The following is a 16,631-nucleotide window of genomic DNA, read 5'->3' as shown; positions in this document are numbered from 1 at the left end:
CACTGGAATGTCAACCTAGATTATGAGCTCAAATCCACAAAGTGGGACTTGAACCTGCAAACTTCTAATACAATAATAATAATCATTGCTTATTGTCACAAGTAGACTTCAGTGAAGTTATTGTGAAAAAAATACGGGCAGCACGGTAGCATTGTGGATAGCACAATTGCTTCACAGCTCCAGGGTCCCAGGTTCGATTCCGGCTTGGGTCACTGTCTGTGCGGAGTCTGCACATCCTCCCCGTGTGTGCGTGGGTTTCCTCCGGGTGCTCCGGTTTCCTCCCACAGTCCAAAGATGTGCAGGTTAGGTGGATTGGCCATGATAAATTGCCCTTAGTGTCCAAAATTGCCCTTAGTGTTAGGTGAGGTTACTGGGTTATGGGGATAGGGTGGAGGTGTTGACCTTGGGTAGAGTGCTCTTTCCAAGAGCTGGTGCAGACTCGATGGGCCGAATGGCCTCCTTCTGCACTGTAAATTCTATGAAAAGCCCCTTGTCGCCACATTCCGGCGCCTGTTCGGGGAGGCCGGTATGGGAATTGAACCCACGCTGCTGGCACTGTTCTGCATTACAAGACAGCTGTTTAGCCCACTGTGCTAAACCAGCCCCAAGGTGTCCATGTTTCAATCACAATATGTACTGAGTTAACTGAGCTCAACTATAATAATAATAACACTAGGGCAGTGATTTGGATACTCTACTGGAAATCAGCATCATATTGGGGTGGCCACCAGGTGGAACAGTGAGGACTTCTGCTGATTGTTATCCTGTGACTATCATTCAATATCTGCCTATGCACATGTCAATGTAAGGATAGCACTGGGGTCAATACTGATATCCTCATGTGTAGCCATGGAAGAATCTACACTTTTAGGCACCAAGTCCAACAGGGAAGATTGACTTGATGCGTCATTTTGCAGTCATCTCAACTCCACAGGCTCCTCACTACAAGGAAAAATATTTAACAACTAACAAGCACAGACAAAATAATATAATTTCTGAGAGTTTGCATTCATGAAAAATGCCTTTTCGCATATCAAACCTTTCAGAATGAGATTTTGTAATGAAATGTGACAAACATTTTGTGCACACGAAAATCTGACAAATAGCAATGGTACAAATTGAAATTAATCTGTTTCTCAAAACAAACTTCAGAATTCCAGCATCTGCAGTATTTTTTTTAAATTAAATTGTTTCTAGCTGCATTGGTGGACAGCATGAGTAGTGAAATTTGATCATAAAGACCCACCTGAAAGGCAGTTATAGATTTATTTTAATTTGATCGAGTTTTTTGAGGAGGTGACAAAGATGATTGATGAGGGGAAGGCGGTGGATGTTGTTTACATGGACTTCAGTAAAGCCTTTGACAAGGTCCCTCATGACAGACAGGTACAAAAGGTGAAGTCACACGGGATCAGAGGTGAGGTGGCAAGGTGGATACAGAACTGTCTCGGCCACAGAAGGCAAAGAGTAGCAGTAGAAGGGTGTTTTTCTGACTGGAAAATGGTGACTGGTGGTGTTTCACAGGGATCAATGCTGTGGCCTCTTGTTTGTAGGACACATAAACGACTTGGAGGAAAATGTCGCCGAAGGGCCTGTTCCTGTGCTGCATTGTTCTTTATTATCTATATAAATTATGGCCCCTTGACCCCTGTAGCATTCTGTAAGTTTGTAGATGACGTCAAGGTAGGTTGAGTGGCAGATAGTGTTGAGGATTGTCAGAGGATACAGCAGGACATAGATAGGTTGGAGACTTGGGCAGAGAATAGCAAATGGAGTTTAATCCGGACAAATGTGAGGTAATGCATTTTGGTAGGTCTAACATAGAGGGGAAATATACTGTAAATGGCTAAACTCTTGGGAATGGAGAATGTCAGAGATTTGGGCATGCAGGTCCACAGATCTTTGAAAGTGGCAACACAAGTGGGCAAGGTAGTCAAGAAAGTGTATGGAATGCTTGCCTTGGATGGGGCATCGAGTATAAAAATTGGCAAGAATAGAACCTTGGTAATGCACACTTGGAATATTGTGCACAATTCTGGTCGCCACACTACCAGAAGGATATGGAGGCTTTGGAGAGGGTGCAGAAGAGGTTTACCAGGAAGTTGCCTGATCTGGAGGGCCTGGTATGGAGGGTGTTAGCTATGCGGAGAGGCTGAATAGACTCTGACTGTTTTCATTAAAATGATGGAGGTCGACAGGATTATGAGAGACATGGATAAAGTGGATGGGCAGGCACTCTTTCCCAGGGTGGAGGGGTCAGTCACTAGGAGGCATAGGTTTAAGGTCTGTGGGGCAAAGTTTAGTGGAGATGTGTGAGGCAGGTTTTTTTACACAAGAGTTAAGTGCCTGGAACCCGCTGCCAGGGGAGGTTGTGGAAGCAGATACATTAACGACATTCGAAAGACATGTCGACAAATACCAGTAACTTCATTGAAGCCTACTTGTGACAGTAAGCGATTTTCATTTCATTCATTCACATGGATAGTATCTGAATGAAGGGATACGGCACTAGGAAATGCTGAGGGTTTTGTCCAAGGGTGGTATCATCGGTGCAGGCTTGGAGGGCCGAAGGGCCTGTTCCTGTGCTGTATTCTTTGTTCTTTATTATTTAAATAAATTATGGCCCCTTGACCCCTGCAACATTCTGGCAATAACTATCGGATTCTGCAGTATGGATTGAATCTACAACATTCTGTTTCAGAACGGTGTGCTACCGAACCTGCAAAAATATACTTGGTGCACAAGTTAGATTTAAGATCTTCAGCCTTCTCTCTGTACTCACATTATAGTCTAGTAGCGAGTATTATAAATGATCAACATTATGCAATATACTTTAACCATTTATGTTGAGAACGCCAGTTGATAGACTACTTCATTGGTGACAAAATCCAAATAACATAAAATACATAAATTGTGCATGTTATACAGATTATTATGTAGAGAGGTGCAGATGTATGTTATATTGTTATAATGCATGCTTTTAAGATTCTGAAGATGTCACAAGCAGCAAAAGCAAAGGTGAGACTGTGTTCTCTGTTTGCTAAGATGAGATCATTAGTGCCTGAACAGTCACGTGGTTGAAATTACATCACTGAGACTGTACTGGAAAAGATAGTTAACTGTTGCACTGCACTGAAATATGGAAATGTTTTACTTGGTTGCAAAACAAAGGGTCAGCCTCCCATTTAGTATGTGCATACATGTTAAGTAAGCATTCATTTTATAAATCACTGCTATTCCTGTTCTAAATCCATGTTAACTGTAAGGAATATTTTAACTTTCCTGTGTTGTAACCTTCAATTATGAGATCTGCTTCAAATCTGACAGTGGGAACTATGTCCCAAGACACACCCTAGTGTGACCTCGGGCACACTGCTTTGAATCACTTCCAATTGGTTGCTTGCAGTTATGTAGAAGTACAATTTAGAGCTTGTCCGTGACGTTTTAATTAATTTCTCCCTTGAGATTTTATTTAATTCCACCCTCCATAGTTAAATCTTTCCATATCAGTGAACGAATAGAGAGGACGGACAGTCTGCTTAGTTCGAATGGTTTTAAACAATTATGAAGTCCCATTTGCAGTGAGAAAGAGGTGTGTGCTGCTGTTTGTTTGCCTTTTTGTTTGCAGCAGCAAGGGTTTCTTGGATCAATTTGCTTCCTTGTAATTTTAAGTGAATCCCTGAGACCCAGTAGAAAACAATACTGGTTAAAAGAGGGAGCACAACGAAAGGAAAATTACACAAACCAATTTCAACTTCAGAAACTAGTCAGCTCCCTTCCTTCTATTTTTGTATTTTTTGACCATTTATTTCTCTGCTTACTTTCATGCTTTGATATCCGAAAGAAGCACTTAAATATTGGAGATAAATGATCAGTCAAGTCCCAGATCACAGAATTGTTACGGCGCAGAAGGAGGCCATTCGCCCATAGTGTCTGCACCAGCTCTCCAAATGATCATTATGACTTAGTGCCATTCCCCTGTCTTTGCCTCGTACTCCTGCACATTGTTACTATTCAAATAATCATCTCATGCCCTCTTGAATGCCTCAGTTGAACCTGCCTCCACCGCAATCCACCAAATAGTTGATGCTAAAACATTGAATATATTCAAGAGGCGGCTAGATGTAGCACTTGGGCAAATGGGATGAAAGGTTATGGGGAGAAAGCAGGATTAGGCTATTGAGTTGGATGATCAGCCATAATCGTGATAATTGGTGGACAGGCTTGAAAGGCCAAAAGGCCTCCTCCTGCTCCTATCTTCTATGTATCTATAATCCCAGGCGGTGGATTCCACGCCCAACCCACTCGTTGTTTGAAAAAGGTTTTCTCATCGCATTTGCATCTTTTGCAAATCACTTTAAAGCCCCCTCGTTCTTGATCCTTTTACATGTGGGAACAGTTTTGCCCTCCGTGCTCTTTCCAGCCCCCTCATGATTTTGAACATCTCTATCAAATCTCCTGTTGGCTTTCTTCTCTTCCCAAAATGCACTGCCTGGGAGGGTAGTTGAGGCAGGAATCCTCACAATCTTTTAAAAAGTACTTGGATGAGCACTTGATATATCATAACATTCAAGGCTATGGGCCAAGTGCTCGGAAGTGGGATTAGTGTAGCTCAGAGTAGTTTTTGTTGATTCAGGCTTGATGCGCTGAAGAGCCTCTTCTGTACTGTATGATTCTCTGAGAACATACCCAGCCTCTCTCATCTACCCTCATTACTGAAGTTTCTCCATCTTGGACCCATTCTTGTAAACCTCTTTTACACTCTCCAATGGGGCCACATCCTTCCTAGTGTGCAGAACTGTACACTGTGCCCCAGCTGAGGTCTAACTAATGTCTTGTATAAGTTCAGCATAACCTCCTTTCTCTTGTACTCTATGCCCCTATTAATAAAGCTCACAATACTGTATGTTTCTTTAAATGTTCTCTCCACCTGTCCTGCCACCTTCAATGATATGTGCACATTTACACCCAGGTCCATCTGCTCTTGCACCTCCTTAGGAATTTTGCCCCTTATTTTATATTGTCTCTCATGTTCTTCCTATCAAAGTGCATCACCTCACTTCTCCACATTGAACCTCATTTGTCGCCTATTGCCCTCTTCACAAACTTGTTTATGTCCTTTTGAAACCAAAAAGAGAATGCTGGAAAATCTCAGCAGGTCTGGCAGCATCTGTAGGGAGTGAAAAGAGCTAACATTGAGTCCAGATGACCCTTTGTCAAAAGCGTCCTTTTGAAGTTCTCCACTCTCGTCACAGTTTACAATGCTTCCAGGTTTTGTATCATCCTCAAACTTTTTAAATTATCCCCTGCACACCAAGATCTAGATCATTAATTTACATCAAGAAACCCAAGGATCCATATACCCCTCTACTGCCACCATTTATTCCATTACCGTTTCTATGCTAACCAGCTGTTTATCTTGACTTGAAATGCACTGCCTGATGTGAAACTTAGCAGATCTACCTGACTGTCTGGGGTGGTAAAAAACACCTTTCCCTCAACTACAACATCAAGTTGAGGCTTGAAAATAGTACGAACACCCCAAGTACTTCATAGAAGCGTTTGGCACCGAGATGCATAGAGATATTAGGAACAGGTGATCGGCAGCTGGTCAGACGTAGGTTTCATGGAACAACTTTGACTTTTGTGTGTCAGTCAGGACTCACTCTCTTTCACAGAATCATAAAATTTACAGTGCAGAAGGAGGCCATTTGGACCATTGAATCTACACTGGCTCTTGGAAAGGGCACCCTACAAAAGCCCACACCTCCACCCTCCTAGAAACCCCATCCAACCCAACCTTTTGAATACTAAGGGCAATCCACCTAACCTGCACATCTTTGGACTGTGGGAGGAAACCGGAGCACCCGGAGGAAACCCATGCAGACACGGGGAGAATGTGCAGACTCTGCACAGACAGTGACCCAAGCCGGGAATCGAACCTGGGACCCTGGCAGCTTTGTAACACTCTTGCCTCTTGGGGTCAAGAAAGACAGAGACAGGCAGAGAAAAGTTGCTGGGTTTACAGCTTGCTCTAATCCCAACCCCCTGGAGAGACAGGTTGAGAGCAGTTGAGAAGGTGGCAAACTGACCACCTGCCTTATGTTACCCTGGTCTGATGAAAGATTATTGACCTGAAATTTGACCGCTGTCTCTGTCCACAGATGCTGCCATGCCTGCTGAGTTTTCCCACCGTCATATGTTTTATGTCACAATTTGAACATTCACAGCATTTTGTATTTGTAAATTCTAAACTTATTACAAGTTGCCTTCTTCAAGCTTCTGCAGTCTTCACTAACCTCACTTCTAATGCCAGTTAGAATATGTTATCTAATATTAAGGCTCTACACAATTGTGTCTTATCAATCTCCATGCCCTCTCTAAGCACACCAACATATCCGTTGCTCAGTTCTGACTTCAGAGCTCTTTATAGCTTCTGTTATTTTCGCTCTCGGTTCCTTTGACTCTCACTCTCTGTTTTAAAATTTGTTCTGGGCCACGTGGCAACACTGGCAAATACTTTGCTCAGTGTACTGTGAAATTGGTGGTGCGTGCAGCTTCTTAAATCATGACAGTCCTATGTTTTTTCCAATCTTTCATGGTTGTAGGCGTCGCTGGCAAGGCCAAGCTTTGTTTGTTGCCCATCGTTAATTGACCTAGAACTGAGTGTCAGTTAAGAGTCACTACATTGCTGGTGGGTCTTGAGTCACACATAGGCCAGACCAGGTACGGATGGCAGATTTCCTTCCCTGAAGGACATTATTAAATCAGATGGGTTTTTACAACAATCAATGTCCCCACTACTGACACTAGCTTTCAAGTCCAGGTTATATTGATTAAATTTAAATTCCATCAGCTGCTGTGGTGGGATTTGAATTCATGTCGCCAGAGCATTAATCTTGGCCTCTGTAAAGATTGAAGATTAACATTACTGAGAATCTTAACCTTCTGTTGAAATGTTTTTCTCTTGATATCTCATCTTTCTTCATGTTTTTAAAGCTTTGCTGTATGTTGCTGGGTTAAGGATCAACAGGGAGTGATTAAGCTTCACTACATCTCCTAAGCATCTGTTCGTTTAAACATAGGAACGTTTTTACATCTGTGGCCCAAGCCATCGCAAAATGTAAATAAATAGTTCTTGCACCCTAGGGCAAGTAGCACATAGTGTGGGACCTGTTTTGCTTTGTAAATTACTATTACGGAACAATTTGTATTCTTACCTCCAATTAGGGACCAAATCTATTACTACCTACAATCATTAGTGTAGTTATGTAACCTTCTGCAGCTTTGCATTTTCTGCTCAAGTTAATGCAAAACTCCAATTTATATGACCAAACTTATAGAAATGTATCCATCAATCAGTTCCACATGTGGTTGTGTAGACTGGTATACAAGTTGATATTTTTTATTCTGCGTGATGTTGATTCAGTTGGTTATAGACTAGGCTCACTGGTGTATCTGGTCATCTTTACTTATTGTTCACTGGATAAGCACATATGTGGTTGTTGTAATCTTACTTAAAGCCTTGACTCAATACTGGGGGTAGCACAGCGTCAGGGTCCCAGGTTCGATTCCCGGTTTGGGTCACTGTCTGTGCGGAGTCTGCATGTTCTCCTTGTGTCTGTGTGGGTTTCCTCCCGGTTGCTCCGGTTTTCTCCCACAAGTCCCAAAAGACGTGCTGTTAGGTAATTTGGACATTCTGAATTCTCCTTCAGTGTACCCGACCAGGTGCCGGAATGTGTCAGCTTGGGGCTTTTCACAGTAACTTCATTGCAGTGTTAATGTAAGCCCACTTGTGTTAATAAAGATTATTAAAATTAATACCATCAGTTAATACAGGAATGTTGATGACAAAAACAATGCGTACTAATTGTGATATTAAAAGATTTTGATTGGGTGACATGACAGCAAGGGAGGGGCAGTTGTAAAAGTGGGGAACAATGGGCTTTTTTGTTTTGCAGACTGATGGAGGCAGTTACTGGAGCCTCAGACCTTATACCGTTAGGACACACCTCCAGATCACGGCAAAAAAATAAATCATGAGTGCATGTACCATGGGGACTTGGTGCTGATCCCAGGGCTATTCCCTCTGGAGTCTCAGCTTCACAGTCGGCACTGTTGCCTCAGAAGGGGAATTTACAACCCTAGTTCCTCGTGAGGTTGAGACCAATGGTTTGTTCTTGCCTTGGGCAGCCAGTTCATCATCATCATAAGACACCAGTGGAATGGGCCACAGGAATGATTTGGACCAGCTGGTGAATACCAATGAGTTAATGATTTTCTTTAAAAAACATCCATTGGGTCCAAACTGTTTGTAATGTTTTCGAAGCATGATATAGAGCTGTATAAAATGAATTATTTTTCTCAACAGGTACTGCACAGATGATATATTGCTCTGTGAAATGATGTCTGATCCCTTGTTGCATCACTATGGAGTTATAATTATTGACGAGGCCCATGAGCGGACTGTGGCAACCGATGTCCTGCTCGGTTTATTGAAAGACTTGCCCAGGCAAAGGCCAGAGCTGAAGGTTGTGGTTATCACAGCACCACATCTGGAGGGCAGACTTGGAAGTTACTATGTTGCTGTGCCTTTTGTAAAAGTAGAGAATGCTGCAGAAAATTCCTTTCCTGTGGAAGTTATATACAGAGATGGCCAGTTCAAGGACTGTGTTTCAGCTGCTGCACAAACCGTACTGGATATACACAGAAAAGGAGAAGAGGGCAACATTTTTGTTTTCTTGGCCAGTGAAAAGGTGGGTATACAGATCTGTAAAAGCAAGTCTTTCCCAAGTATGCAAACTGCTTATTGTTGAGATTTATTTATAATGGCTGCTGAGTCTATGACAGATAATCAGCTGGAAATCTGCCTGATGACATATGGAAATTATAGAATGGAAACAGGCCATTTAGTCCAACCAAATCTCAGCATTTACCCTCCCTATTACTTAAGCCCCTTTTCCTTTATTCACCTATTCAATCTAATCTGGGCATTGATGAGTTTTACATTCCATTTTCTAATCTCAGGCTGCATATGTATATAGGGGATGGGGGTCATTGAAGAATTCTTCTTTGTGGTAGTACTTAACGCCAGTATTGTCTTGGATGTGTGTGTGTGGTGATTTGTGTGATGTGTTGTTACATTGTATAATGCTGATTGATTAGCACTGGGGCCATCCTGTGTCCGCAAGCGAAGTATGGTCTTGAGGTGTAGTTGTATCAACAGATCTCCGGGTTTGGGAGTTTTAGAAGTACTCGGATGATTATTATTGAGTTCTGGGATCAATGAGAGATGGAATGTGATCCAGTGATACTGAGGAGTGAGGACTGAGATCACCGAGGCAGTTCTAGGATCAGTGAGCACTCGGAATGCGATCCAGGAGGTGAGATAATCTTAAATTGATTGTTATTGAGAAAAGGCAAAGGAATAGTTTCCTCAAGCTTTCAATGCCATCTGTGCAGTCTGAATGAACAAGGCCTCCGAGCAGACTATGTGTATCTCCACAAGGGTTTCAGAATAAAACAGCATTTCTTTTCACCAAGGAAAGGAGAAAAGAGAAACTCATGTAATTAGACTATAACAATGTGCAGTGCCGATTGCTAATATTTATTATAAACACCTCTCTAAAACCTATCTCTAAAAAGACAGCATGTAATCAGCATCGTCTGTTATTGTGCTTCCTTTGACGAATGTGATATAAAATAGTTAGTTTAAATATATTAGTTACAATAGTGTAGATGTAGGTCGGTCTAATTCTAGTGAGTTCACAGACAAAGGATTTCAGAAAGCATGGCAAGTAAGGGGGAGGGGTGTCTGGTAGAGGAGGAAAAAAGGATGCTGGGTAACAAGAGGCCAGGGTTAAGGAATGAGAAGTGAGCCAATTAGGATGTATGGCCAGGTCAGGAGGGGTATAGGAAGACCTAAGGGAATCGTGTATGTGAAACTTGATGCCATTTGAATGTATTTGCAAAGATCCCTTTGTCTCCTTGTCGCTGCATTTCCAATTCCTGTTATAGCCACCCTTCATCCGCTGCACCCTCGTGGATCCTAACAGCCAGGATTCTAGGGGCGTCTATCTGTTCCAGTGCACCCGCATTCTACCCATCACGCATTTAAGGATGGCTAGGCCCACAAAGATGCAGCCGAGTGCCACTGCTAAATATATGGCCATATTTATCAACCAGTCCTTCCAACCTCCAAATCCCCAGTTACTCCAAGAGCCAGGGTCCTGCATTCCATCCAGGCGATCCTGTATGCGATCCATAAATTTAGTGATGTTAGCGGTTAGGTCTTGAACTCCCATGATACACTTGCCCTGCACTATGGCGCATACCCCACCCTCACGGGCCAGAAGATAGTCAAGAGCATCTATGATACCGGTTCTGCATTGCAAACAACCGTAGCTGAGACAATTCCTTGGTTATTGCCCCGATGGCTCCCAAAGTTTTGTTTCCCAGGATGGTAAGGCCACAAATAAAATAATTCCTATCACTGACCGCCAAGGAACCCCCCACACCTCCCAGTGTCAAGGCGCTCAGAATTCCCCACCCGACTGAGTGGCCCCGGTTGGGTGCGAGAACCTGAGGTTTTTTCCAGTTCTCGCAGAATTCAGCCGAGACTGCCTGGCGTGCTAACTGATTATGCAGTATCCACGCAGAGGGGCAGGGGACTGTGGTAGGGACTAGAGTCCCGATAGCAATTTGGTGGAGCCAATTAGGATGTATGGCCAGGTCAGGAGGGGTATAGGATGACCTATGGGAATCGTGTATGTGAAACTTGATGCCATTTGAATGTATTTGCAGAGACCCCTTTGTCTCCTTCCTCATTCTTTTCCAAGGGGTCCAGGAGACTGGTTCTGTGTTCTGTGTCCCTGAGAAGCGAGTCAGACTTGCAAGTTGGTTAAAAATAAATAATACTATGCCTACAAATCCATCTCGAGTTTTATTGAGGCCAGACTGACGGGTAAAGAATTCAACATTTGTCACCTTTGTTGATGGTTAGAAAACAAGAGATTGTTACCAGCTGGCAGATTGCTGTTGGTAAAGGATCATTCCTGAACTTTTGATTAATTATGTTTATGAAAATGTATATTTACTGAAGGAGTGTATAAATTGAGTATTGGTGTAAAAAAGCCACATGTTGTTGAAGCCTTTCATTTTGAACTCCTCAGGACAAATGTAAGAATGTCAAATTTCAATGGGAGGAACAGAAATGTGAGTAGGGACTGTGATTGGCGAGTCGAGTTTGATTGAGACGTTGCCATGGAGAATGCACTGGGGAACTATTGTCCCCCATGCTTTTGTTTAATGTTAAAAAAGGCACTATGTTCGGACATGTTCCTTTTACCTACACAGGGTAAGTCCCTACATATGAATATTTGAAGCTTCTGGCAAGTGTCTAGGACACACATTGCAAACCTGACTAATAATCTTAAATACTAATTGTATTCAACCAGCTTGTGCTTACACAATTCAAAACATGCCTAACATTAGATGAAACTCTGCAATTGGACAGCATTTGCTGAACAATCCTGAGTGTGCTTTACGCCTTAATACAGAAAATCTCTCAAAACCTCACTCCGTAATGCAGGAAATCAAGCTTCACTCCTTAATACAGGAAATCTCTCAAAACTTAATGCAGGAAATCTCAAAGCTTTACTCCTTAACGCAAAGGATCTCACAAAGTGTCACTCTTTAATGCAGAGGATTGGAGGTGGTGCGGGGAACCTTCCAGGTTAATTTTGCTGCAATTCTGACTGATGACCGTGGGCAGTGCAGGCTGCTGAATGAGCCATTAATCGTTGTTGAGCTGATTTGAGATCACACTGTTATATACACCTCTGCTGCTACCTTACTCTCCCTGCTCTGTTCCGAGGACCCGACCTCCTTCAAGAAGACAGCCATCATACTGGTGGCAAAGAAGAACGAGACAACATGCCTTAACGACTGCCGTTCAGTGACCCTGACAACTATCATTATGACGTGCTTCGAGAGGTTGGTCATGAGACACATCAACTCCATACTCACAGATGCCTTGACCCACTGCAATTCGCATACTGCTACAACCAGTCCACAGCAGACGCCATCTCCCTGGCCCTACACACATCCCTGGAGCATCTCGACAGCTAGGACCCCGACGTCAGTTTCCTATTCATTGACTACAGCTCCACCTTCAACATCATAATCCCAGCCAAGCTCGTATCAAAACTCCAAAACCTAGGACATAGCTCCTCCCTCTGCAACTGGATCCTCGACTTCTTGACCCAAGACCACGATCAGTAAGGATCAACAACAACACCTCCTCCACGATAGTCCTCAATACTGAGGCCCCACAAGGCTGCGTGCTTAGCCCCCTACTGTACTCTTATACTCCATCTACAGACATGACTGCGTGGCAAAATTTGGCTCCAACGCCATCTATACATTTGCTGATGACACGACCGTAGTGAGTCGGAACGCGAATAATGATGAGTCAGATTACAGGAGGGCGATCAAGAAGCTAGTGGTGTAATGACAACAATATCTCTCTCAATGTCAGCAAAACTAAGGAGCAGAGCTGGTCATTGACTTCAGGAAGCGACAAATCATACACATCCCTGTCAATGGTGCCGAGGTGGAGATGGTTGACAGCATCAAATTCTTAGGTTCACCAACAATCTGTCCTGGTCCACCTACGTCGACATTATGACCAGGTAAGCACACCAGCACCTATACTCCTCATCAATTTTTACAGATGCACCATAGAAAGCATCCTATCTGGCTGCATCACAGCCTGGTATGGCAACTGCTCGGCCCAAGACCGTAAGAAACTACAGTGAGTCGTGAACACAGCCCAGTCCATCACGCAAATCCGCCTCCCATCCATTGACTTTGTCTACACCTCCCGCTGCCTTGGGAAAAGGGCAGCATAATCAAAGACCCCTCTCAGCCGGGTTATCCTCTCTTCCAACTTCTTCCATCGGGCCGAACATACAAAAGTCTGAGAACACGCACTAACAGGGTCAGAACCAGCTTCTTCCCCGCTTTTAGCAGACTCCATGACCCTCTTATAGACTGAACTGATCTCTTCACACACCTTCTCTTGTGAGTAGTACTACACTCCGTATGCTTTACCCAATGCCTCTGCCTATGTATTTACATTGTGTATTTATGTATGTCCTATGCTTTTTCATGTCTGGTACGATCTGTCTGGACTGTAAGCAGAACAATACATTTCATTGTACCTCAGTACATCTGACAATCAATCAATCTATGTTAAGATTACCAGAGGGAGGTGTGAGGAAGGTACAAGCCCTGGTACTTTTTGTTGATTTCAGCACCACATTGAACAAAAACGACCTTAACTATCCGGTAGCATTCGTTCTTCTTCCTACTCACACAGACTCAATCTTTGCATGGGATCAGCAACACGCCAGCCATTGGCAGCCGAATTTGGCGGAGCTGCCCACCACAGGCCAGTCTCCAAACACCAATTCAAAGAAGCACTATTTTGTGCGGAGCAAACTACAATGAGGTGTTTTAAACATTACAATTAGAAACCACTTGCCTGAAGCTGCTTGTGTGGCAGAGATTAGAAGAATGACATCTTGTTGTAAACAGAGGACCTTACTCCAGCTGCCTTTTAACAGATGGATCAAAAATTGTAATGCCATATACACTCAGTACCTGAAGGTAACAGTAACTGACTGCCAGCCCATGGGTATAGAAGAGTTGGACTCTCTCTTTAAACTGACCAATAAAAACTGCAAATTGGTATTTGTTTTATTTTGGACTCTGGTGAGCAGCTTCACAAATACGTTGGAAAATACCTTGTTGAATCCCATTTGAATTTTCTTTGTTTAACTTAAAGTAACACAAGATCTGGATGATAAATGATTCAAGAAGATAAATGTTGTGCATAGCCTAGAAATGCCCATAACTGGATTCCTGAGTATGAACCACAATAACAACAGCAACAAATTGCATTTAGAGAGCGAAAGATCCCAAAGTAATTTTTGCCAGGAGCATTATCAAACCCATTTTGAAACAGAATGAGGTAAGGAGCTAATTTTAGTAAGGCAGGGTGTAGTGGAGAACTGCACTTGGACCCAAACTAGCTGTAATTTACATTCAAGGATTAGATTATGGGACTAAGTGTGTGCTGATAATATGCTAGCTAGTGAAAGGGAATAATGCAAAGGATATAAAGTGGCTACGAAGGGGTATAGACCAGTTAAATGATTGGGCAAGAAGATGGCAGGTGCAGAATATTACGAGGAAGTCTGAAAGTATTTATGCATGTTCTATGTTTTTTTAAATATATGGTACGATCTGTCTAGACTCTACTTTGGTAGAAAGAATGAAGAAGTACAATATTTTTTTAAAAGGTTAGAGACAAAATGTTGGTGGTTGGATATTTTGCACATGAATCTATTTTTTAGGTACAGCAATCAATTAGAAAGGCACTTTTGCAAGAGGAAGATATGAATGAGGAAGTCATATTGCTGTTGTACAGGGTCTTGGTAAGATCACATCTAGAATAACGTGTACAATTTTGGGATCCTTGCCTAAGGCAGGGATAAGCTTGCCTGGATTAATTTGTGCGATGGGAGGAAAGATTGAGTGGAATGGATCTATATTCTCTGAAGTTGAAGAGAATGAGAATTCATCTCATTGTACTGTAAACAATTCTGATCGGGTTTAACAGTAACTGCTGAGAAGCCCATTTTCCTAACTGGAAAGTCTTGTCTCATTTAGGATTAATATGAGAAATGTCTTCACTTGGAGGGTTGTGACTCTTTGGACTTCACTACAAGGGTTGTAAATGCTCAGTTGGTGGGTAATTATCTCCAAGGCTGTGACAGACAGAATTTTGGGCACAAAGGAAATCAAAGGATTTGGGAAAGGTTGAGAAGTGAAATTGAGGGAGAATATCTCATGTTGAATTGGAGGTGAAGTAGGCTTGAGGGGCCATATAATCTAATCCTCCAATTTCTTGGGGCAGATGACAAAAGGCTTGTCCAAAAAGTTTAGAAATTAATTTTAAGAAAGAGACTCTTCATGAAAAAATCCAGAACTTGGGGCTCAGTTTAGGATTTCAGGATTTTGGGTGCAAAACCCTTCTAATTAAAATTTCTGCATTCCAAATTATTAATTTCTAAAACTAGGGTCCTCAGTTGTGCATGACCTAATGCGGTATTAAACCTAATATTTATGAATCAAGTAGAATTTATTAAGCAAATTTACATGTACTTAACAAAAAAAGTGAGACGACATGGAATTCCTTGGGCGGGATTCTCCGCTATCCGGCGGGGCGAGCCGTACCGGCGCCGAGGAGTGGCGTGAACCACTCCGGCGTCGGGCCGCCCAGAAAGTGCAGAATCCTCCTCACATTCAGGGGCTAGGCCAGCGGCAGCGGGCTTGGGGCCGCGCCAGCTGCGCTGAAGGGTTTGGCGTGGCGCCAAACGGCGGGATCGCCAGCGTGTACTGGTGTCATCCCAGGGCATGCGCAGCGGGGTTCTTTGCGCCGGCAATGGTGGATCATTACAGCGGCCAGTGCGGAGGGAAAGAGTGCCCCCACTGCACAGGTCCGCCCGCGGATCGGTGGGCCACGATCGTGGGGGCCCACCCACTGGGGCCAGATCCCCCCGCACCCCGCCGAGGACGCCGCAGACCACCCGCAGAGCCAAGTCCCGCCAATAAGGACCTTGTTTGATTTATGCTGGCGGGACTTGCCGAAAACGGGTGGCGACTCGGCCCATCGCGGGGCGGAGAATCGCCGGGGGGCCGCTGTCAACGGCCCCCGACCTGTGCAGCGCGATTCCCGCCACCGCTGAAAAAATGGCACTGGAGAATCAGGCAGCAGGCGGAGGGGCGAGATTCAAGCCCCCCCTCCGCCCGGTGATTCTCCAGCCCGGCGGGGAGTCGGAGAATCCCGCCCGTTATTCCTCAAGCTCCTAGAATGCCACGAACGCTGCGAGCACAGGCAATGTGTTTCTCTCCTCTGCCTTTAATGAGATGTTGAACTATGTTCAGAAGAGCCATACCCCAGAAACTATTGTAACATTGTGCCAACAAAGATTCCAGTCTCCCAACTTTCATCCCCACTTCTCATTGTTCCAGAATCCCTTATTAAGGGGCTGGTTTAGCTCACTGGGCTAAATCGCTGGCTTTTAAAGTAGACCAAGGCAGGCCAGCAGCTCGGTTCAATTCCCGTAACAGCCTCCCCGAACAGGCGCCGGAATGTGGCGACTAGGGGCTTTTCACAGTAACTTAATTGAAGCCTACTCGTGACGAGAAGCGATTTTCATTTTTTTCATTTTCATTTGGAAATAGTGCAAATTCACCTCTTTCATTAGTTTCGGCTATGAGTCATCTTGTATCACCCCACCTCTGTAACTAGAGCCATATAGACGAAAGACAAATATTTCCCTTGACCTCCAGAGTTTACATTTCATAGTGAACAAATAACTCACTTCTGTTAGATAGAGCAGTCGCAAACAAAGTCACAACCGCTTGACAATAATGCACCTATCTTTTTTTAATTACTTTATCAGAGTTACAAAAAAAAGAATAGTTTCCATCAAATTCAGATGTTCTAACCTACAAATATAGTTCATCAGTTGAATCAATGTATCGGTTTTAGTCACGCA

General features: G+C 43.5%; 1 protein-coding gene across 1 annotated transcript in view; it reads left to right on the top strand.

Moving 5' to 3' along the window:
• Positions 1-16,631, top strand: part of LOC140409299 (putative pre-mRNA-splicing factor ATP-dependent RNA helicase DHX32) — a 133,618-nt gene that overhangs the window by 38,848 nt on the left and 78,139 nt on the right. Inside the window, exon 5 of the mRNA XM_072497680.1 lies at positions 8,372-8,756. Coding sequence (XP_072353781.1) covers positions 8,372-8,756 — 385 coding nt within the window. The remainder of the gene's footprint in view (positions 1-8,371; positions 8,757-16,631) is intronic.

The sequence above is a fragment of the Scyliorhinus torazame genome, chromosome 3 (genome assembly GCF_047496885.1).
Source record: "Scyliorhinus torazame isolate Kashiwa2021f chromosome 3, sScyTor2.1, whole genome shotgun sequence".
Classification (NCBI taxonomy): domain Eukaryota; kingdom Metazoa; phylum Chordata; class Chondrichthyes; order Carcharhiniformes; family Scyliorhinidae; genus Scyliorhinus; species Scyliorhinus torazame.
Note: the sequence above shows the minus strand (reverse complement) of the source record. Positions and strands in the feature narration are given on the sequence as shown.